Below are 25,161 nucleotides of genomic sequence, written 5' to 3'. Positions count from 1 at the left end.
CAGTAACTGATTTCGAAGTATACTACTTAGTGATCAATTTCGAGGTCCCCGTGAATCCAACAGAATTGTGTCAATTATAATAATAACATGACTATTCATAACTTTTTGGCAATTTGCTTTCTTTTTCTCAACAGATGCCTACAGGTAAGAGAGGGGTCTGAAATATCTCTACCTCTAATCTATAATTTGAGTGGCTTATTCTCATTTTCCAAGAATTGATTCTCAACCTTCGGTAGATTCTCTTTGCAATTCCAGGTGGTTAGATATCTTAAATACAATTGAAAATATTGTTTTGGCATATCACGCCATCTATTCGAAGTGAACTGAAAAGGGTTTAAATACAAAGTTTTGAAATTGGTCATCGGGATAATCCAGGCCGTGGATTTTACCGAAAAATAAAGAGTGTAGAGTGTAAAACAACATGTTTACCTTGTCTACCCTTGTAAAAAGAGTGGACTAAAGATGTAAAAATGTGTTATTTCCTCAAATTTACACTCTTTTCCCTACTAATTAAGAGTGGAATTGGCTTGACACCCTTATTCTAGATTAAAAATGGAGGAATACGGGTGCGCGGCTCGGCCCAGGAAGGCCATTTTTGGAATGTCGCAATTTTGATTAAGACCCTCAACTTATCTGCTCATTTTTGTTTCTTAGACATCAATTAGTTGGTTCAGTTCAACCTCAGATGAGTTGAAATACTCTGCCACCATGCCGATTGTTTAATGCAAGCATTATCTGGTAAACGAAGTTAAGAGTTCAAATTTCTTTTTCTCAGACGACTTCGGCCGTTTGCGATGCCTTGTGTTGTTGTTGTGGAGGAGGAGGAGGAAGTGAAAATGTACAGCAGTTGCGACAGCAGGAAGAGCAAAGGCTGAGGAGTGAGCTGAACAGAGCTAGGGAACTGAAGGACAGCTTTGAAAGAGAATTGCAACACTTCAGAGCCAGTTTGTACCCCGCACACCTTAATTAACGGTCATTTTGTAATTGTACTGTTCTGAGGAGTCGCGGTAGAGTTCCTTTGAAATAGAACAATTGTCATTAATTGGATGGTTTTCTTAAAAGTCTTTTAAAAATGCAACCGTCTTCTGTTACCCTTTTGCAAAAATACAAACATTCTTAGTACCAAACATTCTCTTGTTGAACTAACATACTTAAGAACACTATGGCACAAGAAATGAGGCTAGTAAGATGCTATTACAAACACATTTGATACATCAAATCGTCGATTATTGCAAAGCAAAACAAAAATATATGAATTCTACTGGATTCAATCTTAAATTGTAGAATACAGGATGGTTCAAGCTATTGGATACTTTTCAAGCCGGGAATTGCGTGAGCGAAAACACACCAAGGGCACAAAGAGTCCTATCGTCGTTTCTATTGCTTCAACCGTCAAAATTTATTCTGGGATGAAGGTCTTTATGCCAGCCTGGTGTTTTGAAACATAATTCTAGTTAATCATTTGTTAACAGAGCACGTATAAGTTTCAAGTTACTCGACAAGAGAGTCAATGTTGTTGTCGCAATTTTAGCGGTTTAATTGAATTATCATTTTCCTGAAGGTTGCAATAACATTGGCAACATGTTGCAGGGGCTCAAAGTGCGTATCAAGAGCTTCTGGAGGCGTCAGTTGATTGAGGTCTTCTGTCATCTTCTTTGAATTTGAATCTGAAACTTTAGGCTGAAAACATCAAATTGTGGGAAGAAGGGTAACTCACGTTGCCTAAACCCAGAGCGAAGACAATAAAAAAAACTACGAAAAAAAGCGCGCGAGACCTAAAACGGGGCGAACGTACGTGTCGTAAGCCGTTTTTAACTTTACGACTCGTGTTTCTCCATCTCGTCCTGGTGCTGTCTTCATGACTCTTCCCAAAGGCCAAAAATTCTTTGGTGCTCGGTCTTTCAGCACCCAAATGATGTTGTCCACTCTGAGTGGCTGATCGTTGCTGTTTGGCCTAATTGACCGTCTGCTAAGTGTTGGAGGGTACTCTTTCACCAAGCGCCGCCATATATGGTTAATCAGCGTCTGCGTTTTCTTCCAAGTCTTCAAGATTGCAAGTTGCTGATCTCCAAATTATCCTGGTGGCAAGATATTGAAGGTAAGCTCGATATAACATTGGAGTCAAGGGTTCCTTGTTGTCAAGTTGCTCAGCAGCGTTAGTCATTGGTCTCGATTTGAGGATTGATTCTGTTTCCACCATGATTGTGAAGAATGTGTAAAAAGACAGTCTTCTTGATCCTAAAATGAGAAGAAGTGTTCTTTTTTTGGCGGTTTTCATTAAACGCTCCTAGACACCGCCAAAAAGAGGGCCGTATGAAGGGCTGAATTTCCACGTTGTATAGGCTTGGAAAGTGAAAAACAGGCAGTGGTGCCATAATTGGTTGAATATTCTTCTTGTGAAACCGTCAACATAAGAAACAATGAAGTCGTATGTTTGCCAATGCTTTAGGAAGGTCACTGGTAAAAACATATTTGATGAGCACATTCCAAGTCCAAAAGAACAATTTTCTCCTTGGCATGCAAAAAGGTGGGACGTTTTCCCAATTCCAGTTGCGTTGGTGCATACTGCAGTCGACCACAAAATCTAATTAATCCGTTCTCATCCAACAAGGAAATCAGGCATCGTATTTGCACGTGGAATCCAGTTTGATTCCACGTTGTAAGAAGTGAAAGACAGAGTGGAAAAATTTTTCCTGCGATAATTTTAGGAGATAATTTCTTTATGATTGAACAACTTCAGTTGTGTACAGGTGATTGTTCATTCGCTTTTTTATGCGCGATAAATTAGGTTGAATACTGTTGCAAATGTCAGAATAAGTTTGTTCCACGACAGCTTGTTCGAATCGACTAAAGGTTTAAGCCTCTTGGGACGTCTCGTGACTGCAGCTCATATTGCTCGTAGTTTGTTTATACCATCCCAACATGACTCGCTTATGCAAAAGAATTGGGGTGATTCTAACCATTTCTGCTGAGTTTAATTTGTCGCAAGGTCCTGATTTTCGTGATCTGCGGGATTGAGGTAAGTTGAGTTGTGATGCCATTCTTTGGGTGAAGAAATTTTATAAACTTTTTGCAATCTGTTTTGCTTCTTATTTGAGGCTATCCAGCCCAAAACTATATGACTGTTGGACCAGAGAAAAGTTTGTTTGAATATCAGGGTCATTTCTTTTTGGATCAGATTTAGAAGGCGCTTTCCTATAACAGCGGCTTCTAATTCCATTTTTGGCGCGCTTATTTTTTAACTGGGAGCGACTTTGCACTGTTTCGTGAGAAAAGAGGCTTGTTGCTGACTATTTGGTTATTAGTTGTATTAAAGTAAGCAACGTTTGCCATAGTTGACATTGAGGCATCCACAAAGTATGAAGTTGGCTGGTTGCGTTTTGATCAAATTATAAAAAGATCTTGGTATTAGAATTTCTGGCAAGGCAAAGTAGCTGTTTAGAGCTTTCTGGAGGATATTCTGTAGTTCCAATGTATTCAAATTATCCCATGTTCCAAGTTTCTAAATTTGCCGTAGAATCATTTTGATTCTAATTGATAGAGGAGTCAACAGGTCGAGGGGATCTTAGGCTGAAGATTTTGAGCTGAATAAGTTCCTTACTGTGTACAGTGCTGCATCTTTGGGAAATTGTTGTAGGGGAAACAGGACGAAAATTGTCATTTGCTACGTTTCATTTTTGAACGAGTGCTCTCATTATCTGGTTTTTTCTTCTTTGTCATCAGCTGATATTTCAGCGATAACCCCTGTTCTGTTTGAAATAATTTTTGTCAAACTGAAGCCGCCAGTTTTTAAGCAATGTTTTGTCTGTCAAATATATTTTTTGGCTACCGCTTTTGTTGGCAGAGACCCGATGTAGTCATTTACATAAAAGTGTGCTTAATGGCGTTCAAGTTGGCTGAAAACTGAATTTTTTTATCTTCCGCACATTTACGAATCACTTAAACTGCACAAAACGGTGAACATGTGGCCCCGATGATTATTCTAGTAAACTGGAATTTTCAGATATTAATGTCTATCATCCAAAACAAACGAAATTCAGACTGTTATTCTTGTCAGAAGGCATTCTGCATAAACATTCCTGAATCTCAACAAAACTCCAACTAAGTTTTTCAGCAAATTGGGAACAGTTAGAAGATTTGAATTCAGTGATTCACCGCGAAACTTTGATGCTGTGTTGGAAACTCTTTTCTTTCTTCAGGGTTTGTTTGGATTAGTGACTGGCGGATGAGTAAGGTACTATATTGAATCTGTTTGTAGTGTCTGGTTGTACTTTTGATTAAGAATTGGATCCTTTTGTAGTAGTTTTTTCTAGTTTCTTGTTTTTTCGAGTATTTCACAGGTTTCCAAGGAAGGCCAATTTGATATCTTCCACCGTTGTGATGAATTGGGTTTTACATTGTTTAACACTGCTTATTTTTCCAGTGAGCTGTCTTCATTTTGTTTGGGTAATGTAACTTCAGCTTCCATTTTCCAGAATTGTTGAACCAATTCCTCCATTAGTTCTTCTTCAATGTCTCCGGTAGACTTTGTAAACGAATGGTTGCCCTGAATCTTGTTTTTGTTCTTTGTTTTATGAGAGAGCTCGTACTCTCCAGTGAGAGTCCAACCAAGCCTAGTGTTAACGCCAAAAGGACAATTTTCCTATTTTAGATTACATTAACTGCGTGCGTGAAGGCAAACGTATTGACACCAAGGAGGGCGCCTATTGCACCTCGATGGCTATGTTGGGGATATATATGTGACTAAATTCTTTGAAAGTGTCGCATAATTGATTCAGTTCACGAACTTTAGCGGGTGATACTTTGAGAAGTGGCCTGCTATATGCTCTTCAAATACTGAAAGGTTGGTTGACTTGGTCAAAAAGAGTTACTCTCACAGTTTTAAACTGGCATTTCATGTTCAGTGTTGAGGTACTGCAGAATTTTGGATGCTTGTGCTTTGCAGGGAAGATCAGGAAAGCTGGTAACTTTATCCAGCAGGAAGGTGAATTGGCTTCTGGGTTCGATCAAGGAATAGGTATCAAACACTTTATTTCTCACAAATTAAACTGGTAGTATTTGTAGATGTTCATACCATTCAGGAAAATAAATTGTAATCCGGTTGATGCTAAAATTTTGGGTTTGAGTCGATGAAATCAAATATTTGCACGTTGATTACATGTTGTTGTGATTGCTGTTTACCAGAAAACGTCTGACCCTATTTTGTTTGCTGGCTCTTTTTACTTTTGACCGTTTCAGTACTTTTGTTTTGATTTTGTTGTTGAAAGGATGGATGGGTTTACTGGCTTGTTAGATTTTGTGTCGCTGGATTGGAATTGCTTGTCGAGAAAGCAGCGGTGGGCCGCTAGCAAAGTTAGTTGTTGGAAATTTTTACATGTTTTGCATCATTTTGTGGACGGACAGGACAGCTTAGAATGTTTGTTGCTAAAAAAATTGGTGCAAAGATTTTTTCTGCCCACAATTTCATTTCTTTGGTTCGGTGAACATTTCTGATATTCGAGGCTGTAGTTTGTAGAATGTGAGTGCCTTTGCATTTCTTACACGACTTAATTGATTGCTCATCTTCTTTCCGCAGCGGAAAGGACGGTCGAACATGCTGGTTTTCAGGACGACTTGAGTGCAATTATTTTTTTCCATTGGTTTGGTGAATTTAGGAAAAATGATTCATAGCATTACTGCTCCTATTATCAGTGTTGTTGTTAATTCTGCTAATGTTCTTATTGTTTTATCCGAAAGTGTTCAGACTATTGAACGGCTAATAAACTTTTTTCTCTGTTCATTTTGTCGTACACTTTGGCCTGTAGTCTTCAGTCCACTTTTTGAATTCAGACAGCGTTGTTTGATTTCTAATTGATGTGATTGTACATGTTTTCCATTTATCAGAATATTATGTGGAATTTTTTCTATTGCCCTTTTGATCAATTTGAGTTTTGCAAGTCAGTTTTGAAGCCTAAATAATCAAGAGCCTGCACTAACCGTTTGATAAAAGAAGCAAAGGAGAGAAATTTCTCTTTGTTGCAATCAATTTTTGTCTGCCAGGTTTCAAAGCTAGGAGCCCACAAGTGATATTCATAAGCTCTTTCAGAGCAATCAGACAGAAAGCTGGGTCGCACGAATAATCTTTTTGGCTTTGAGTTTTTTGGCCTTTCCTACGATTGAATTTTGAAGGTATGTTATACGATTCGTATTTGTAAGAGTGATATGATTGTGGAAAAGGTTGAAAAGTTTTTTATCCCCTCATAGTATTTCACTGGGTTTTCAATGAATTTTGGAATTGTTATTGGAAGAAGTTCAATGGAATTCAAGTTTGTGATTTTTAAATTAAGATTGTGTTCAAGCGGGGTTCCTTCTGTTTGTATTTAAGGTTGTGGCTGAAACTATTGACTTCCAGGAAAAGACCGATTTGTAAACTCGTTTGAGTTCAGAAATGTTTGGTTGACTAATTTGTTAAGCAATAGGAGGAAAGTTGGCTGTTGGGAAGTTTGTAAATGGCTTTTCCGGGGTAGGTGGGAAACGAAATGATTGTGACGGTGTACAATTAGAGACGGTGGTATCAGTGTTGTTCAATTTTGTATTGGAGGGGAAAAGTCTTTATTGGTTGTTTTTTTGTGTTTGAAGTGAATTGTTAAATTGAACTGCATTTGGATATTGTGGGTTTCCATATTGTTGAGAATTGTTTGACTTCTCCACCATGGGCAAAGACATTTGTGAGAAAATTTTCTCGCTATTCTGGCTTTGATACGACTTAATTGCACGACTTATTTGATTGATCATCATCTTTACGCAGCAGAAAAGAAGGTCGAACATGCTGGTGTTCAGGACGACTTGAGTGCAATTATTTTTTTCCATTGGTTTCGTGAATTGTTGGAAAAGTGATTTATAGCATTACTGTTCCTATTATCAGTGTTGTTGTTAATTCTGCTAATGTTCTTATTGTTTTATTTGAAAGTGTTCAGACTATTGAACGGCTAATAAACCTTTTTCTCTGTTCGTTTTGTTGTACCTTTTGGCCTGTACTTCAGACCACTTTTCGAAATCAGACAGCGTTGGTTGATTTCTAATTGTTGTGATTGTACATGTTTTTCATTTATCAGAATATTATGTGGAATTTTTTCAATTGCCCTTTTGATCAATTTGAGTTTTGCAAGTCAGTTTTGAAGCCTAAATAATCAAGAGCCTGCACTAACCGTTTGATAAAATAAGCAAAGGAGAGAAATTTCTGTTTGTTGCAATCAGTTTTTGTCTGCCAGGTTTCCAATTGGTCATTCAAAGCATTCACAACAATGCTAGGAGCCCACAAGTGATATTCATAAGCTCTTTCAGAGCAATCAGATAGAAAGCTGGGTCGCACGAATAATCTTGAGTATTTTTCTTTGGCTTTTCCTACGATCGAATATTGAAGGTATGTTATACGATTCGTATTTGTAAGAGTGATATGATTGTGGAAAAGGTTGAAAAATTTTTTATCCCCCCATAGTATTTCACTGAGTTTCCAAAGAATTTTGGAATTGTTATTGGAAGAAGTTCAATGGAATTCAAGTTTGTGATTTTTAAATTACGATTGTGTTCAAGCGGGGTTCCTTCTGTTTGTATTTCAGGTTGTGGCTGAGACTGTTGACTTCCAGGAAAAGACCGATTTGTAAACTCGTTTGAGTTCAGAAATGTTTGGTTGACTAACTTGTTAAGCAATAGGAGGACAGTTGGCTGTTTGGAAGTTTTTTAAATGGCTTTTCCGGGGTAGGTGGGAAACGAAATAGTTGTGACGTGTACAATTAGAGACGGTGGTATCAGTGTTGTTCAATTTTGTATTGGAGGGGAAAAGTCTTTATTAGTTGTTTTTTTGTGTTTGAAGTGAATTGTTAAAATGAACTGCATTTGGATATTGTGGGTTTCGATATTGTTGAGAATTGTTTGACTTCTCCACCATGGGCAATGACATTTTTGAGACAATTTTCTCGCTATTTTGGCTTTGATTGGCTGTAAAATCTGTAGAAGTGGTGTTTCAAACTTTTCAAGCAGTTTAAAACCGGTTATTGTCAATTTGCACAAGAATGTGACTACAGTTTTCGAAAAGATGTGATTTTGGAACGGTGATTTTTTTCGTTGTTTTGCTTTCTTTTTTGAATGAACTTGAAGCATTTGCTCATTTTCTCTGAGTCCATTTGAAATTTGTTTTGTGTTGTTATTGTCAGCTGAGCTGTTATTATGGAGTGTGTTTTGAAAATCAAACGCAAGTCATTGCAGTCTTCGACCTTCTGATTTGCGGTTTAAAGGAAAGAAGATATTTAGTTCGTTCTAACATCTACGAAGCAATTCTCTTATTGATGAGTGTGTTATCTCCGCTGATTACCAATAGATTCAACAGGAAATACGGAAACAGTCTTTTTCAAAGGAATGGAGGGTTGTTGGTTGCTGAATTGAAGCAGGCAACAATGTCTTCTAAAGATTGAGGATTACTTGAAATCAATCTGTCTTAATGATTTACTCCGGATATTTGTGTTCATGCTGTTGTTCGGGCTGCTAAAAACGACATTGATTGATTATGTGTTCAATTTTCTTAGAGTCTTTTACCGATCCTCAACCAACTCTGTCGTATCCTGAGCAATTTGTCGGTTATTCCAAAGAAATTTTGAGAAGAGATTGGGAGTGATTTCTCCTTGCAGAAGGAAAAACGATGTTTTTGCCGACTTGGGGGCACTGGAGGGGAGACATCGATGGCAGACTTCTTTGGTGTCATGTCGTCTTTCACTGATTTTTGCGAAACCGGTGTCGATTGCTGCGACTTGAGTTTTTTTCTTGATAATTGTGAGACCCAACTGGTGTCAACGAGTACTCGAGTTGACGATTATCTCAATTGACCATCAATTCCGAGACTGTTGACTTCTTTTTCCAATTTTACTAGACAAGAGGTGAAGTTTGAGTGACGTTTCTTGACTGAATTTACGCCATTAGAGCTTACATTTTCCATTCTGATGCTGTTGTGGTTTATCTTCAGCTTTTCAACGCTCTCCTTGATTTTGTTGATCAACAAAGAAAAAATGCGAAAGCTGAAGCTTTTTCTCTGTTCATCGGATGTCTGTAGTCTGTAGGAGTTCAACCATATATCTCCTTTTGAGCTAAGACTCTTTGAAATTTTCCGGACGTTTTGTAACTTTGGCTTATTTCTTTTGTGATCTTGATGAACAGGTTGTTGTCGAATCGTAATTCCTCTGTCTTATGTGCAGTAAACGTAAAAAAAACTGCTCGAAATTAACGGAGCGACATTTTTTTGGTAAATAATTCCTTCTCTCGTTATGTAGGCTAATGAGCGTAGGTTTTTTGTTCAAAAAGTAGCGATGCAACATTTCACTAAAAAAAAGGAGTACTACATGTGTTTTTTGTGGTGCTAAATCTTGCTAAAAGTTTGTTTGAAAAAGGAAAAGCCAAGCGTTCGCGCGTGTGTACCGTTGATTTAGTGAACAGGACCAAATAATTTCTTACAATTTCTTAACATACATGACCTCTGAGCAATCCTTCTGCAAATGTCAGCTCTTCTCATCAAACACAATCAAGTACCAGAAAAGTCTTATTAGGGTGCTTCCGTTTTTTGAGTTAATTGTTAAGATAAAATAAAACCTAAAAACCCTAACAAACCAAATCTTAATTGCAACTTCTGCAAAAGAAGATAAATCTTCGAGAAATTAAACTATGGTGCAACCAGGCAATGGTGCTACAGATATGCAGAGAAGACTGGTTGTTTAAATGCTGGCGCTACTTTGAGGCTCTTTTCCAAAAAAAGTCTGTTTCACAATTATTTTGAAGCTAAGGACAACTGCTACCATTAAACTGCTGCTATATTTTCCTCGTTTTTTTTCCGTCACCTATGAGATGCTCATTTTCGCTTTGATGACTACTGCAACCCAAAGGAAACACACTCTTCTTCGATTGGTGACTCCTGAGACCAAAGGGGAAAAGGGACTTCTTTAGTCAACTTCTGAGACAGCAGTTCAAAAAGTAGAGACTTGTGAGTTTTTCAACTCAAACGAATTATTTCTGTGAGTAATTCTCAGTGAAGAATAATGTCGGAGCTTTTGATTTTCTAGTTCATATCTTTTTCTTGATTTCTCTTCATAAGGTGTTTTCAGTGCATACTACCTAATTAACTAAGCGCGGCTAGTAGTGTGCACAAAAAGAGAACAGAATCTGTGTGATTTTCGAATTTTCCTAAGAATACATACTATTCCATTAACTAGGATCGCGGCTAGTAGTATGCAACTATTATAAAAGAATACAAAAAAACCCTCCCTAAGTTTTTTTGGAAGAGGCGTTTCCGAAAATTTTCTGTCCGTTTTTCACGGTATCGCAGAATGGTTGACAAAATTTCAGGTTGTTTTGTGTTAAACTGAGTGAGGAGGTTTTTTTCAATAGGTCTTTTTAGAACTCAATTGACATTTTTAATAAGACGTCAGAAAAAACGTATTTTTATTGGAGGCAGTTTTGCCACTTTTCTGCTGCTTCTTGGCAGTTTTGCAAAGGGGGTAAAAAAAGATATCAGCTAGTTTTCAAACAAACGGAAGCAGCCCAAACAAAGGTTTTTTGGATCTGTTGATAGTTTTATTTAAAACAATCGGAAAATGTGTTTTAGTTTTAGCAATTTTGCCGAGCAGTTTTGCCAATATTGAGTTGCCTCGTTATTAAAATGCAAAATCGATAAACTAACTTTGATGCTTGTTTTCTAACAAACCGATGGGGCCCAATCAATAAGTTTTTTGAATCTATAAAACGCTTTGATCGAAACAAGAGAAAAAAGTGTCTTGAATTCATTTTTGAGTCAGAGAAGCAATTTTTGCCTCTTTAATATTGAGTTGCCTCTTTACTAAAATTTAAAGTCAATAAACTAACTTCGAAGCTTGTTTTCTAACTAACTGAGGAGGCCCAGTCAGTAAGTTTTTTGGATTTATTAAAAATTTTTCATTAAAGCGTCAGAAAAACGGTTTTTGATTTTTGTCACTCAGAAAAACATTTTTGAGATTTTTTCGTTTTTTTGAGCAAAATTTTTAAATGAAGAGTGCAACCAAAAAAAAGTTGACATTAGTTCAAATTGAAGTGTTCTATTCGACTAGTAATTTTACTTTCATGTAGATTTTTTGCGACGATTTCAGAAAAATTTTTTTGATTTTTTTGTCTGCAAAAAACGCTTTATGGTTTTTTGTCCCATTTGTGTTTTTTTTTCGTTAATTGCAGACATGAAGTTTCTCACGGCCATTTCATTCGTAAACCATCAACAAAAACTCGTCGGGGGACTTTTTTCATGTTTTTGAGATATTTGCCGCAAAAAAAATCATTTTTTTCGATACACCTAACCGGGGAAGAAACTTTTGAGGTGAAGTCTGGAACCTCGGGGGAGTATCTGCTGGTGAAGTCTGGAACCTCGGGCAAGTATCAGCTGGTGACGTCTGTAACTGAAAAAAGTGTCAGGCCTTCTTGGTCAAGAGACGTCTGAAACCCTTTTAAAGAAATCTCCTCCTCTTTGGTTGACTCGTCTGCCATCAAAAATTCTTCCTCTAGGGTGACGTCGTAGTCTTTGGTTTTAGTCCTGGTGTGTGCTCATGCTCCTTCTTGGTTTCAAAAAAAAATTAAATTAAATTCATAAAGTCTGTTCATTTGTTAAAAAAAGTACATCTAAGTTTCAAATTACTGGACAAAAGGGTCAAAGTTATTGTTGCAATTTTGACGAATTAATTGAATCATCATGTTCTTGAAGGTTGCAGTAACACTGGCAACACCTGGATTTTTTTTTTGCTTTGTCAGTTATGGCCGATTGATATCTTTTGCCGAGAGGTAAAAAAAATGGTTTTATTTAAAAATCTTTTAAAAATGTGATTCGAATCTTGAAAGAACTTTTTCTGAACTTTTGTTTTCCGAAATAATGTTTCAATATATATTCTTTTCAAAAAATTCCACTTTCACGATCTTCACATGACAAAAATATGCTAAAAAATTCTTTAATGTTTTGAAATAACTATTAGGCATTGCTGTCAGATAGTAATAAGATTCATGAATTGTCGGTGACCTGCGAAATCGAAACAAAGTTTTAGAAAATTGGGCTAGGTCATTACGCCCAATTTTTGAGTTTAGATCAGATCCATTTGATACAGCCCGTATCGAAATTATCTAACAATTTCAGTGAAAGTTTTTCATCTCTGTGAACAACTTGTCATTTAGATGGAGAGAGGAAAATCAAAGAAAGCTTCACGGATAACTATTTGCACAAAAATCTCTCGCTTTAATTATGGAACCAGAATTGCAATTTCCTCAAGTAGTTTCGTAAAATTCATGAAAAAAAGAATATTCTCAAATTTTTTTGGGTTATTGAAGAAGCTAATTGAGGAAACTGAAGGAATACCGTACCACTGATATTGATTGGCCAACGAAAATCAGGCATTAGGTGGTCACTGCTCTCTACTACCACTGTGACCGTTTCTGTCACAGTTCTGCTGGATAGATCGAGATTTTGTACTAAAGTGTTTGTCTCAAAACAAAGCGTTATTTTGAACGCATATCTCTGCGTAAAATGGAGATGACTCCTTATTTTTCTTCCAAGATTTGTACGGTTATTCTTACAAGAATGTAACAAGATAATTTTTCGTCTAACAAAATTGTGACAAAATGGAATTTTGTTTTATAAGAGTTCTAACAGTCATTCAGTTTGCAAAAATGCAAACAAATTAAACAAATTTGGATATGATGAACATCAAAGCTTTATAAAATTTCTTTTCAAAAGTAAAACTTATTTGCAAATAAACCTACACATTTTTGTGACAAATACATTACTGTCCATTATTAATCAAAAAGTAAGATTTAAAATGTTTTTTGCGCACCATAGAATGTAGCGTAGTAAATGTACATAAAAAATTGGCATTTTGTAGTTCAGAAAAACTTCATCAAAAAACTATGAAGAAAATCTACGATGATTCATTTCTATGTTTATTGGAAACTGCAAATTTTTAATTTTATAACAGTAGTCTTGTCTTAGTAATTGATAATATTTTTGTACTCAATCGATAAAGTTCGAGTTTGTTATCTTGAGAATCAGTTTTCAAAATTAAAAAAGTTTTAGAAGATCACTCAAATCCCGCGGAAAAATAAGTTTCAAAAAATAATTTATTATTATTTGTGGGCAAATTTTCCGTCCGTAATAAATGAACCTTAGCTTTGTTGGACAAAAACAATTCAGAGCGTTTTCTAAGCGGTGAATTTATGTTATTTCACCACTAAGTTAAGCACTGATTTTATGTTATTTCACAACTAAGTTAAGCGGTGAATTTATGTAATTTCACCGCATTCACCCCTTATCTCACATAATTTGGACACTTTTTTTCAAAGCGGTGAACTTATGTAATTTCAACGCTAAATTCACCGATAATTTTTTTTTCAACGCATTCACCGCCTGATTGATGTAATTTCACCGCATTCACCGCTTATCATACAAATTTTTCTCATTCACCGCTTGTCTTACAAAGTTTTACGTTGAACGGCGGTGACGCCTCGACCCGGTATGCGAGCAATCATTTCTTGATTTTTCATTAGTGCATGCCTTATTGGTCAACGGTGCATTTTAATCTACAGTCAAAAATCACGTAATATAAGCAAATTGATTCATTATGACGCAGTGATCGGCCACTTTAAAATGGCATTTTTCAAGCGGACAAATAAAACGGCACGTTTTCTCAGCTAACGGATGCAAGAACTATCCGTGGTTGATTCTTTCCTCCTCCCCTGCCAATTGGAGTGCGGCCATGTTGAGTGGAACGCCACCTGACCGCACACCAACGATAATGGTCTACCTAACAATAAACAATGATTTACCGACCAATGACATATTTTGACTAATTAGAATAACAATGTCGGCTAAATTTCTCATTTTTTCTTGTCGGCTAAACGCTTTGTCTAAAAATACTCCGTACACCGTTTTTAATGCATTAAATGAAACAAAAATGCATAAGCAAACCAATGAGAGTGCAGCTCGACTGAACGAACTTACAAGAATAGTATGAGATAACTATTCTCTCTCGCCCCGCGTAATCATTGATTTCCTCAAACTCAACTTTTAACTTGTGTTATGAATTGAAGTTAATTGTGAGCTGCGAGATGAGGCTATTGATCAATTTTGATGGAATTGTGCGATTAATTCGACACAGAAGCAGATCTTTGAAAAGTTACACAATTTGTCAGAGGCCATGAAACATTTACCGGTACGTGTTCAAGATGAAATCGTTTCAGAGGCAGAAGACGAAATTAAGCATCTCAGCATGCAAGTGGACTCGCAGGGGTGTGAGAACGAGAGACTTCACAAACAACTTCACTCATTGCAAAATGAACTGTGTGAGGCCGATGACACAGTGCATGAGTTGGAAATGAGACTAAAAGATGCACTCCAAGTTGTTGCACGTTAGTGTACACCTGTTTAATTCTCCTTTGTTTAACCACAGCTGTTATGCAGATCTTGCAGGCGGCATATAGAAGTCAAAACTTATGTAGAGTCTTGCAAAAACTCTTTCAAGATTTGTTTATGGTTTCAACGGAACGTAAAATATTTTGCGAATGATTCATGAAAGTTTTTAGTATCATTCGCAAAAATGTTCTCATATTTCGACTCGCGATACAAAAATGAAACATTTGATTGTTATACTACGAACGATTGAAATTATGAAAACATTGAAGAAAAGATTCAAAAAAGAAGGAAGATATGGTAACTTTGAAGATCCCAAAACTTTTGACAAAAATCCCAATCAAATGACTGATCTTACTAAACCATTTCAGTGAAATGTTTCAGATACTGAAAGCAACAACTATGAGGTGACGTAAATTCTTGAGCTATATCGAGCTTTCTAATTTTGACGCGAAATTCAAAATTCTTAAACTCAAATTAGCGTAATAAAAAACTTAGAGCAATTTCAGGAGCAAATCGCGGCTCTGGAGGCCGAGGTGTGTGCTCTAAAAGCGACCATTGAGAACCTCTCGTGTGAAGTTTCACTGTTGGAGACCGAGAGAAACGAGCTGAGAGCAGCACTCAAGTCCAGGGAGGGTATCCGGGAGGAACTAGAGAGGGAAGTATTCGAACTGCAGACGAGAATGAGAGAGATGGAGTTTGAAGAGGTGAAAAGACTGAATAGAGTGATTGACGAAATGGAATGCCTACTTCATAAAAAAGAGGAAGAGTTAGTATTTAATTGCTCTCAAACGAAGTCTGTAGCAATTATATTAGTCCTGTCGGTCTTTTTTAATAGCCGCACAGCGATAGCTGGGGCTATTATTGGCCTTCTCTTGGTTTTTTTACAATTCATAGAATTTGAATTGTATTGGGGCGCTGTCTTTTTTTTACGACTCGAAGAGGAGTATTGGAGAAGTCCTTTTTTTAATCAATTTTTGGAGTGAATTTTGAAGCGGGAAATGAAACGCGTGAAAAAATTTGGAATGATTTTGGTGCTGAACAAAAGTGAAGAGCGGAGCGAAAAGAGAGTGGTTTTTGTTCACACCGCTGTTTTTGACAGAGCGAGAAATTGATGTGTGAAAAAATTTTTTCTAAGCGAGCGAATTTTTTTGTTCACGTGCGGCTTTTTAAAGCAGTTTTTTACAACTTTTGATGGTTATGAGGTTTGATTACGATATTGTATTAGTTTTAGGTTTGTTTTGATAGGAATTGAAGGTTGCAAGTAGTTAATTTGATTTTTAATGCTAATTTGGAGGTTTTTGATCAGTTTTGCTGATTTTTAGACGAAATTTAATAAATTTTTACCTGTTTTTTTGTTTTACTGCTTTAAGTCGGATTTGAATAGAAGCTCGTTACTTAAGGAATTGTAAGATATCAATTGACTAAAGTTTTATTGGTATAAATCATTTTTTCTAAGGAAAAATGACCAAAAAATTGAGAAATTTTAAACCATTTTCTCATTTTTTGCAGTTTTTCTTTTTTTTTAATCTTACACAAGTGTCTTACCCACCCTATTATAACTTGCCCATTGTTTTGTGCGAGTTTTTCATTGCTCTAATTTCAAAGGAACCTTATTCGGCTTTATGTTTCCTTGTACTAATAAAAAAAACTCATTTAGTTTTTATAGTTTTTTTGTTGAATTTGTTGTTGAATGCCGTTTCTATTCCTTAATTTTTTATGGCATTTGTGGGGGTTTAGGGTTCATAATAGTTGTTCTAGTTGTTTAGTAATAAGTATGGGCAATTTTGGATATGAATCATTTTTTGGTTGAGAAATATGACAAAAAATGGCGAAAATTGGAACTATTTTTCTTAATTTTTTTCTTTGCAATTTTTCGGGTTTTTTCTGTTTTTTGAGACATGTTTCATGGGCTATTATGGCTTGTCTATTGTTTTGCGAGCATCTGGTTCCCCTAATGGCTGAGGAGAATTTTTCTTTGGATTTATATGTTTTTGTAATATTAAGAAATTTACTTTTTCCAGTTTTTTAGTGCAAGTTGTTTTTGAGAGCTTTTTTTCATAATTTGGCCTCAAGTGTTTTTAAAACTTTCAATTAAGTGGTTTTAGTAAGTACTAGTTGTTTTGATGAAGTAATTTTGGCAGAGATAGTTATTTCAGGATCTCAAGTTATAAGTTATGACAAAATTTGATCAGATTTTTTTTAATATGTTAACAGATTTGATTTTTTTGTTTTTACTTTTTGTTTTATGTTTTGGTTTTGAGAAAATCATAAATTAGTGGAAGCAAGTTTTTTCTGATGAGTAGCGGGATGGTGGTTAAATAGATTTTCACTTCGAGTCGTTTCCGGAATTCTTCCGGCTATGTTTTTTTTTAAGATCTGTTCACACATTTTCATGATTTTTTAAGTCAAATTGGAGTAGTGATTTTGGTCACGCCGAAACAGGAAATGGAGCGAAAAAGCGAGTGGTTTTGCGGCGTGAATTTTTTTCGCTGTAATTTTAAAGTAGAGTGAGAAAACGATGTTTGAACAAAAATTCGGTTTCTCGCTAATGGTTTTTTGTTCACATGCGGCATTTTGACATTGATTTTTTGTTTTTTTCTTATTTTTTGATCTGATTTTTTTAAAATGGTTTTCACAATTCACTCAAAGTCCATTCTAGGTCTAGTTTTTCAGTTTAGCCAATGAAAATTCTTTGAATTGTACGTCAGGACTTGTCCTGCTATGTTTTTTTTATTTCGTCGTCATGATTTTTGTTACGACCATATGACGTCACAGCCACTTTTTGTTCATTCGTTCATGTAATTTCAACTGAATTGCATGTGTGACGTCATTTTTCGCTCTTAGTGGAGCGAGTTTTTTTGTTCATGCGCGTGATTAAGTTTTTGGTCACACTTGACTTACCTCACTCACAAAAATGACTTCCTCACTTTGAAATTGACTTTTATTTACTTTAATTCAAAGAGATAAGGTCAAATGGGAGTGTGTCACTCGAAATGAAGGTTATTTGAGACCAGCTAATAGAGGCAGCAATAACTTATACAGACTTTTAATCAAAATAAAACAGATCAGCCTTCAATGAAAAGACGAATTTTTTGGTCTGTCTTTTTTACTATTTTTAGACTGCCGATCTACGAATCTATTGCGGCTATTTTCTGGCAATCTGCCAGCTATGTTTATGCCATTTTTCGCTTGACCGATTTTTCATTTGACGCTTTTGACTTTTCGTCCTGAAAAACGGGATAAACAGGTTGCGCCCAGCGGGTATTAAGTGCTCTTAGAGATTTTCAGCTCTGTTTTAGCTCAAACTGTTTTGGAGACTTCTACTTATGGTGTGAAGGGTGGTTATTAGAGGTTGAACACCACCTCCACTGTTGAACATTATTGCCCCCACCCCACCCCCGCGCGATGTTACCCTCCCTAACCCCACTGTTGCATCACCCTCCCACATAAGCCCTCGGTGCACGCCCCCCCCCCCCGTTTGTAGATACGGACGAACAACCTCTTGCTAAAAACACGCTATTTTATACTAATTTGCACAATTTTTTTTCAAGCTTTTTGAAAATTTTTGACAATTTTTAATTTTTAATAGCCCTAGGTGTCAAGTAACCTCCTCTAGGTTTTAATAAAGGGTTACTGCATAGTTTCTAGTGGTAAAAGAATGGTCTCAATATTTTAACATCTCGACTTTTAGCATTAGGAATTTTTTTCAAATTTTGTGACATCTATTTTTCCTTATTCAGGTCTTTCCAGACAAAGGGCCAAAAAACCTCCTCTCCTATATAATGGATAAAAAGTTTACTGACAAATTTTTTTTGGCCATGGAATAGTTTTTCAACTTTTTAATGTCACAAATTTTAGCAATTCCTCTAAGGCTTGAAAATAAGTTATTGTACAATTTCCAGATGTAATGGAATGTCTTGCCAACTAAGATTTAAACTTCACAAATTTTAGAATTTTTCGAGAATTTTTGCAATTTTTTTTTCAATTTTTCTGACATTTAGAAGTCATTAATCAGGTTTTCTGGGCCTCAAGGTTCAGAAAATTTCCGTTATGGTTTAATGAAAAAAAAAACTGGAATAATTTTTTTGGTCATGGATTAATTTTCAACTTTTCAATATTACAAGTTTTTGCAATTTTTTATAAAGCTTGCATTTAAAAAAATTTTTTTTTTAGAAAGTCTTTGGAAATTTTAAGTTTTTTTGGCCTCAAGAGCCACGGAAGTTCCTCCAGGGTTTAATTAAAGGTTATTGTATATTTTATAGATGTATTGGAATCTGTTTCAAGATTTTAATATCACGAATTAAAGCAATTTTATTAAAAAACTTCTTGAAAGTTTTAGGTTTTTTTTTTAATTTTTTGGCATTTTTTTAGTTTTCTCTAGCCTCAAGAATCAAGGAAGAATCAGGAATTTCCTCTACTTGACAGAGCTTATAAGTTTTTTTTACTGCAAAGATGAATATTTTGTTTTTAATTTGGCCTTTTTTCAGTTTTCTTCTGTATGGTATATTTATCAACAAGGCTAAAAAACAAGAAATTGAAGAGTCAAATCCTATCATGGAAAATATTCCTATCTTTCTTGCTCTTTCTGTCGGTTCGGGTTTCTTTTTTTCTCTTTCTGCTTCACGTTTTATCTCTCGTTCTCTCTCTTTTTCTCTCTCTCTCTCTCTCTCTCTTTGTTGATGCCGCACTTCAGCTGCTGCTATGTGGCGTAATGTCATCAACTTTGATCCTCAATAAGGATGAGTAATTGTAGAAATGTTTTTACCATAAATGACTTATCAGGCACTTTTTAGGAAATCATTGTTAATTGCTCTTAAAAGCAATTTGTATCAAATAATTTACCCCGTTTGTCTCTTTTATGCGGCTGGACTATTCATTGTCTGACCCATTTAACTTTTCGTTGTCAGAACCTGGAAAAACAGGTAGCGCCCAGCGGGCATTAAGTTCTCTTAGAGCCGTTCAGCCCACTAGTTTTCAAGTATGCGATTAACAGAAACTGTTTGGAGACTTATACTTATGGTGTGAAGGGTGGTTCTTAGAAAATTGCACCACACCCCAACCACCCACCGGCCCCACATCAGTCCCCCCAAAGCACTTTTGCACCCCCGCTGCGGCGCACCCCCGCTGCGCTCACCTTACTCTCCTTCAATTATTCTAAAGCTAGCCTCACTAAACCGTGGCTGGCTACTGACAGAGCCAACCGCTCGCCGGTTGTTTGATAGCAATTCGCCCGACGTTAGTCGGTTATGTTTTTAGTTTGCACTCTGCTAATGGTCCACTCTGATCACCCATAAACAAAAATCTCTACATATTCAATAATCATTAATCTATTTGACAAAAAATGAAAAAAGAACCTCTGATCTCCCATATCCAACTCCTTATCATTGAGCCTCGAATAATGTTCATGTTTTTATACTAATCTATGAGTTTTTTTCCAACCTTAGTTTGTATGAATAGAATGAAATAATAAAAATCATACTTTTCTTAAACACTATTGTTTCATATGTAAATCAATTACCTGCTGTTTTCCCATATGTCAAAGTTGATCATTATATTTCCATGATTCAACGAAGCTATATTTACCAACATAAAACAGTTTGGAACAACTTGCTAATGCCTCAATGTGCCTTTTCAATTTTAAAAAAGGTTTAAAAGTAACCTCCATCAGAGATCATTCAATGAGCCCTGGTTATACCGAATCTGTACTCGTTCTGTTGCAGCAAAAAAAATCATTTTGTCACGTTTTAAAACATAAGCCTAAATTCTCTGTTCAAAAATCAATCATTCGCAGTGATTTTGTTCCGCGCTATGTTTTTACTACATGCCTGGTGAAAGAAAAAGAAATACATGTGGCTTGGAGCAGTAACATGCGAGAAATTCAGTTGCGGTTTTTAAGAAAGTTCATTTAAGTTATCAATTTTTATTAAGAAATGAGATGAAATCCTTCTAAAAATGCGCTTATATTTTCAACTGAGACTTCTTTATATGAAAAATGTAACTTGCAGTAACAATTATCTAAATGCCTCCTCCGTTTGGCATAATCACAAACCGTTTGAAACGGGATTTAATTTACTCGGGTTGAATTTTTTAAAACACTCAATTTTCTGCTTAATTTTTTGATGTTTTCTCTTCCTGATTCTATCGGAACTGCTTTTGAGCTATTTAAACTGCTTTCTGAAAGAATTCAAATACTTTTTAATTGTTCAAAGACCCCAAACCTGATCTTCCCCAACTCAAATTTAAAAATATATCTCATAGACAACCAGGTCAGTTTTGTATATTTCCGCAGAATTGGCTTAAAATTGGTAGAGCCGATTGGCTTAAAATTGGTAGAGCCGATTGGCTTAAAATTGGTAGAGCCGATTGGCTTAAAATTGGTAGAGCCGAACAAAAAAGTAGAGCCGATATAAACATCCTATACCCCAAATAAATTGGGAGGGTTGGAAGAATGAAGTCAAAAATATTTAATGATTGGCTATGTATCTCAGACTAAAGATTGGCTATGTTTCTGTCAGATGAAGGCTCGCTTAAAGGTCAAACTCAGTCACGTGCTCGCAAAATCATATGACTTGTTCGTTAGTGACCAAAATTTTTCACTGTAAAGATTCTGAAGAGGCTTCTGTCATTTCAGGCTTGGTTGCATAAAACGTGATCAAGAAAACTGCGTGAGAGAGAACAGGAACATCTGTATGCAACTGTGCGAGACAGAAAGGTGTCTGAGAGACACAATGGGAGAACTAGAAGATGCAAAACAGGAAATAGGGACACTCAAATGTCAATTGGAGAAATTGAAAGAGAGGGAGACCTGTCTCAAATCCAGTTAGTATATCTAAACCTTAATTTGCTATCCGAAACTCAACCAGGTGTGAGATTGAGGAATTATGAACCACGTGTTCGTACAAATCATACAAATTTCCTGCTAATCATTAGGTCATATATGACTGCCGTTAATTATACAAGGTCATGTAACATTTTTCTGGTTTCCAGGAAAACTGAATTGATCATACAAAAATTCAATCAACATACAACGCACTCTTCGTGTAATAGTTGTCAATAATGATTTGCAAAAAAATGCACAGAGACGAAGCTGTCAAAAAAATGTTTGACTGTATTTTCCCGGTAGTCGTACAAGGTCATATTTGATATGCGTGATAACTGGTAATCATAGAAGGTCATACAAAATTTTCTAATTAAGAAACGACACGAATCTGTTTTTTCGCAATTAATTGTGAAATAGTTCGACTCGCGCTTTGACTTTTTCATTCTGTTGGACATTTCGCGGGTCTCCGCCCCCAATTGTTAACGAAAAACATAGTTTTTTGTAAGAACTCCAAAAATTTATCTAATTTAATAGTGGAAAAAACTTTGCCTCTTATCTAAATTGGCATCATTAAAAGCTAAAGGTTCTGCAATTTAAAGAGTTGCGAAAAAACAACTGTACCCCACAACAGCTCACTGAACAAATGACATTTGAGTTGAATGAAAATTAAAAGGAGCCTAATTCCATTTTTGCCATGCTATGTCACTCTTCTCTCGAGTCGAAAAAAATAATCTTTTTGTCATATTTTTTGGATTTGTTTCAAGTGCACCGGACTGTCGCAAATTTCTGAGAACATATCAATGAGATCTGCGAGAAGTTCCCATTTTTGAAAATTTTGTGATTTAATTTAACTGCTCTAAATTAACTTATTGCCTATCGCCCTAAATTAAGTTGTTTTATTTCTCTCGAACGAAGTTTGTAGCAATTATATTAGTCCTGTCGGTCTTGTTTATGTGATTTTTCTCTTGACCGATTTTTCGTCAGACTCATTTGACTTTTCGTTGTCAAAAACCGGAATAAACCGGATTAACTGCTCTTAGAGCCTTTCAGCTCACTATTCTCCAAGTAACCGATTAAACGATTCAGTGAAAATGTTTAGAGACTTATACTTATGGTGTGAATATGTTAAATATGTTGACCCCCCCCCCCCCACGCATCAGCCCCCTCTCACTATACCCCCCCCCCCAATCCCCACCCCTGCACATTGTTCAGGCCCTAAGAGCCCCGTGCAGCCAAAAAACTCCTCCCAACGTTCCCTCCCCCCACTGTTGCCCCTCCTATCAGCCCCCAATTGCACCCCCTGCGCTCACCTTAAGCCCCTTTAATTAAACTAATGCTAGCCTCAGTAAACCATAGCTAGCTACTGACAAAGTCAACCGTTCGACGGACGTTTTGAGAGCAATTCGCCCGAGGTAAGTGGGTTTTGTTTTTTACAATTCAAAGAATTTGAATTGTAATGGGGCGCTTTCTTTTAAGATCTGTTGACACATTCTTATAATTTTTGAAGTCAAATTGGAGTAGTGATTTTGGTCACGCCGAAACAGGAAATCGAGCGAAAAAGCGAGTGGTTTTGCGGAGTGAATTTTTTTGCTCTAATTTTAAAATAGAGTGAGAAAACTGGCGTTTGAACGAAAATTGGCTTTCACGCTAGTGGTTTTTTTTGTTCACATGCGGCAATTTCACTTTGGTGTTTACTATTTTTTCAATTTTTTGGACCGGATTTTTTTTCTAAATGGTTTTCCCAATCCATTCATAGTTCATTCTAGGGCTAGTTTTTTGTTAGAAGCAATTTTACATTTCTCGTTAGCGGTTTTTGTTCTCGCTAGCGGCATTTTGACATTGACTTGCTGTTTTTTTTTATATTTTTTTATCTGATTTTTTTTAGAAATGGTTTTTCCAATTCACTCATTGTCCTTTCTTTCTTGGTCTAGTTTTTTGTTTAGTGAATGAAAATTCTTTGAATTGTACGTCAGGACTTGTCCTGCTATGTTTTTCGTTTTCTGAAGCAGTTAAAAATCAAAAGTTATTCAATAAATATTTATCACGTCGCTTTCTTTCAGATTTGATAGAGCTTCAAAAGCGGATAGACCAGTTGGTGGATGAGAACCTGACTTTGAATGCCATTGCTGGCACTCAACAAGCAGTCACCGAGGAGGCACACAGAACTGCCAAGAGAGTGGAGAACCACATGAGACAAGAACTGGAAAGGCTGAAGTTGGATTTCGATACCGGAGAGAGGAATCGCGCATTCTTGTCTGAGAGGGTCAATGCACTGGAGGTGAGTATTCCGGAAAGGTTTCGAACTTTTTATTGCAAATGATTCTGCAAATATCTGACTAAACTGTGTTGCTATTCACCTGCTGTAATGAGATGCATCTTCTTGTCAGATCAGGACATTTGTCACATCTTATAAGAAACTATTCCCAACAATTCCTACATTATAAGAACTGTTCTCATCAGATCATACACAAAAAAAATTTGTTTTACACAACAAGAACTTTTTATCAAGTCATTGGATTTATCAAAATGATAAACTTTTTTAGTCACCTCTCGGCAAACATTTTCAACACTTTCTAATGTCAAAGAAAATTCATAGAGGTTTGATCTTCAATTGCAAATAAATAAGCTAAATTGTTAGATATTCTGTAATGTACAGAGCTTACTCCGCTCGCTGCATAGTTAGAGCGAATTTTTTTTCAGTAATCGAGAACTGATACGAGATTGAAACAGCACGTCAAAACTGAGAGCGAGGGCCACTTTCAATATATAAGTGAAAACCCGGAAAGTAACCCTGAAAGATCTCATAAAGTTAAACATCCCTATTCTAACCGGCAGTTTTACTCGATCTTATGACAAATATTTTTGAGAAGATATCGTGTTCTAGGCGGAAAATGAGGCTCTCAAAGTAGAAATTAGAATGAACAGAATCTATGGAAACAACAGATGCAACAATAGTGTCAACTTCTTCCAGCCTGAACCCGATGAAACATGAAACTATATGAGGAGCTGTCAAGAGAATGACTTATGATCTATCTATTCCACGGTACATTAATTGTGCATCTAATTTATTAGAAACATATTGTATATAAAAAAAACGTAACACAATTGTCAATATCTTGTTAAAATTTGTAAATTACGATAAACTAGTACACAGTAAAACCTAGAAATAGAATAGAAAACATTTTGTGAACATTTCCCGTAATTCTACCCCAATTATTATCAGTACTTAGAAAACCGAGGATTAGGTCCTGAAAACAGTTATGGGAGAGCTAGACTTGGATCAAGGGAAGGGAGTCCAGACCAAACAGACCAAAAAAACGCTATGGACCAGATACAGCTGACTTTGACCACTCTGTACCAGAACCATCAGACTATAACCACTTTGGGCTAGCCCTAGCGTAATTTTTGTTTACTTACGCGTAAGTTTTCGGTGGCAATCTCAAAGAAACAATTTGTCTTAATTTGGTCTTAGTTATTTTTAGGTCTTGTTATTCTCATTTTGCGGCCACAACAATATAAAAACAATTGCAACCAGTTCCTGACAGCGTGTCAGCTATATTTAGAATTAAAAATTGGACGAACTAAAAATAGCAAGAATGAAAAAGAGGAATTAAGAAGGAAGAGCTTATAAAATCTGATCACAAGTTCATTTTTGGGTGGTTCGATCTGGATGCTTTTCTCCCCAATCTTGTCTCAAGCGTTCATTTGTTAATTCCTATACTTAGAACTTAGGATTCCTAAACTTATAAATATATATATTTATTTATATGTATCTATATATATATATATATATATATATATATATATATATATATATATATATATACATATACATATACATATATATTTGTTTGTATATATATATATATATATATATGTATATGTATATATATGTTTGTATTTGTTT

General features: G+C 35.9%; 1 protein-coding gene across 1 annotated transcript; it reads left to right on the top strand.

The window, feature by feature from the left end:
* The first annotated feature begins 87 nt into the window (after window positions 1–87).
* LOC142343007 (uncharacterized) lies at window positions 88–24,421 on the top strand. Its single transcript, XM_075394688.1, has 8 exons — window positions 88–144; window positions 776–944; window positions 14,263–14,430; window positions 14,816–14,838; window positions 14,941–15,200; window positions 21,066–21,253; window positions 23,315–23,532; window positions 24,139–24,421. The coding sequence occupies exons 1-8, from the start codon at window positions 88–90 to the stop codon at window positions 24,244–24,246; spliced, it is 1,191 nt and encodes a 396-aa protein (XP_075250803.1). The 3' UTR covers window positions 24,247–24,421.
* Window positions 24,422–25,161: the final 740 nt, after the last annotated feature.

Source organism: Convolutriloba macropyga, chromosome 7 (assembly GCF_964194025.1).
Source record: "Convolutriloba macropyga chromosome 7, txConMacr16.3, whole genome shotgun sequence".
Classification (NCBI taxonomy): Eukaryota; Metazoa; Xenacoelomorpha; order Acoela; family Convolutidae; genus Convolutriloba; species Convolutriloba macropyga.
This window is presented reverse-complemented; position numbering and strand designations above follow the sequence as displayed.

Excerpts from the sequence above, each read along its gene's own strand:
- LOC142343007 (XM_075394688.1), top strand. The coding sequence starts at position 88 with ATGACTATTCATAACTTTTTGGCAATTTGCTTTCTTTTTCTCAACAGA. Across the intron at positions 145-775 it reads TTCTCAACAGATGCCTACAG|ACGACTTCGGCCGTTTGCGA; the intron begins GTAAGAGAGGGG and ends TCTTTTTCTCAG. Across the intron at positions 15,201-21,065 it reads CTTCATAAAAAAGAGGAAGA|GCTTGGTTGCATAAAACGTG; the intron begins GTTAGTATTTAA and ends CTGTCATTTCAG.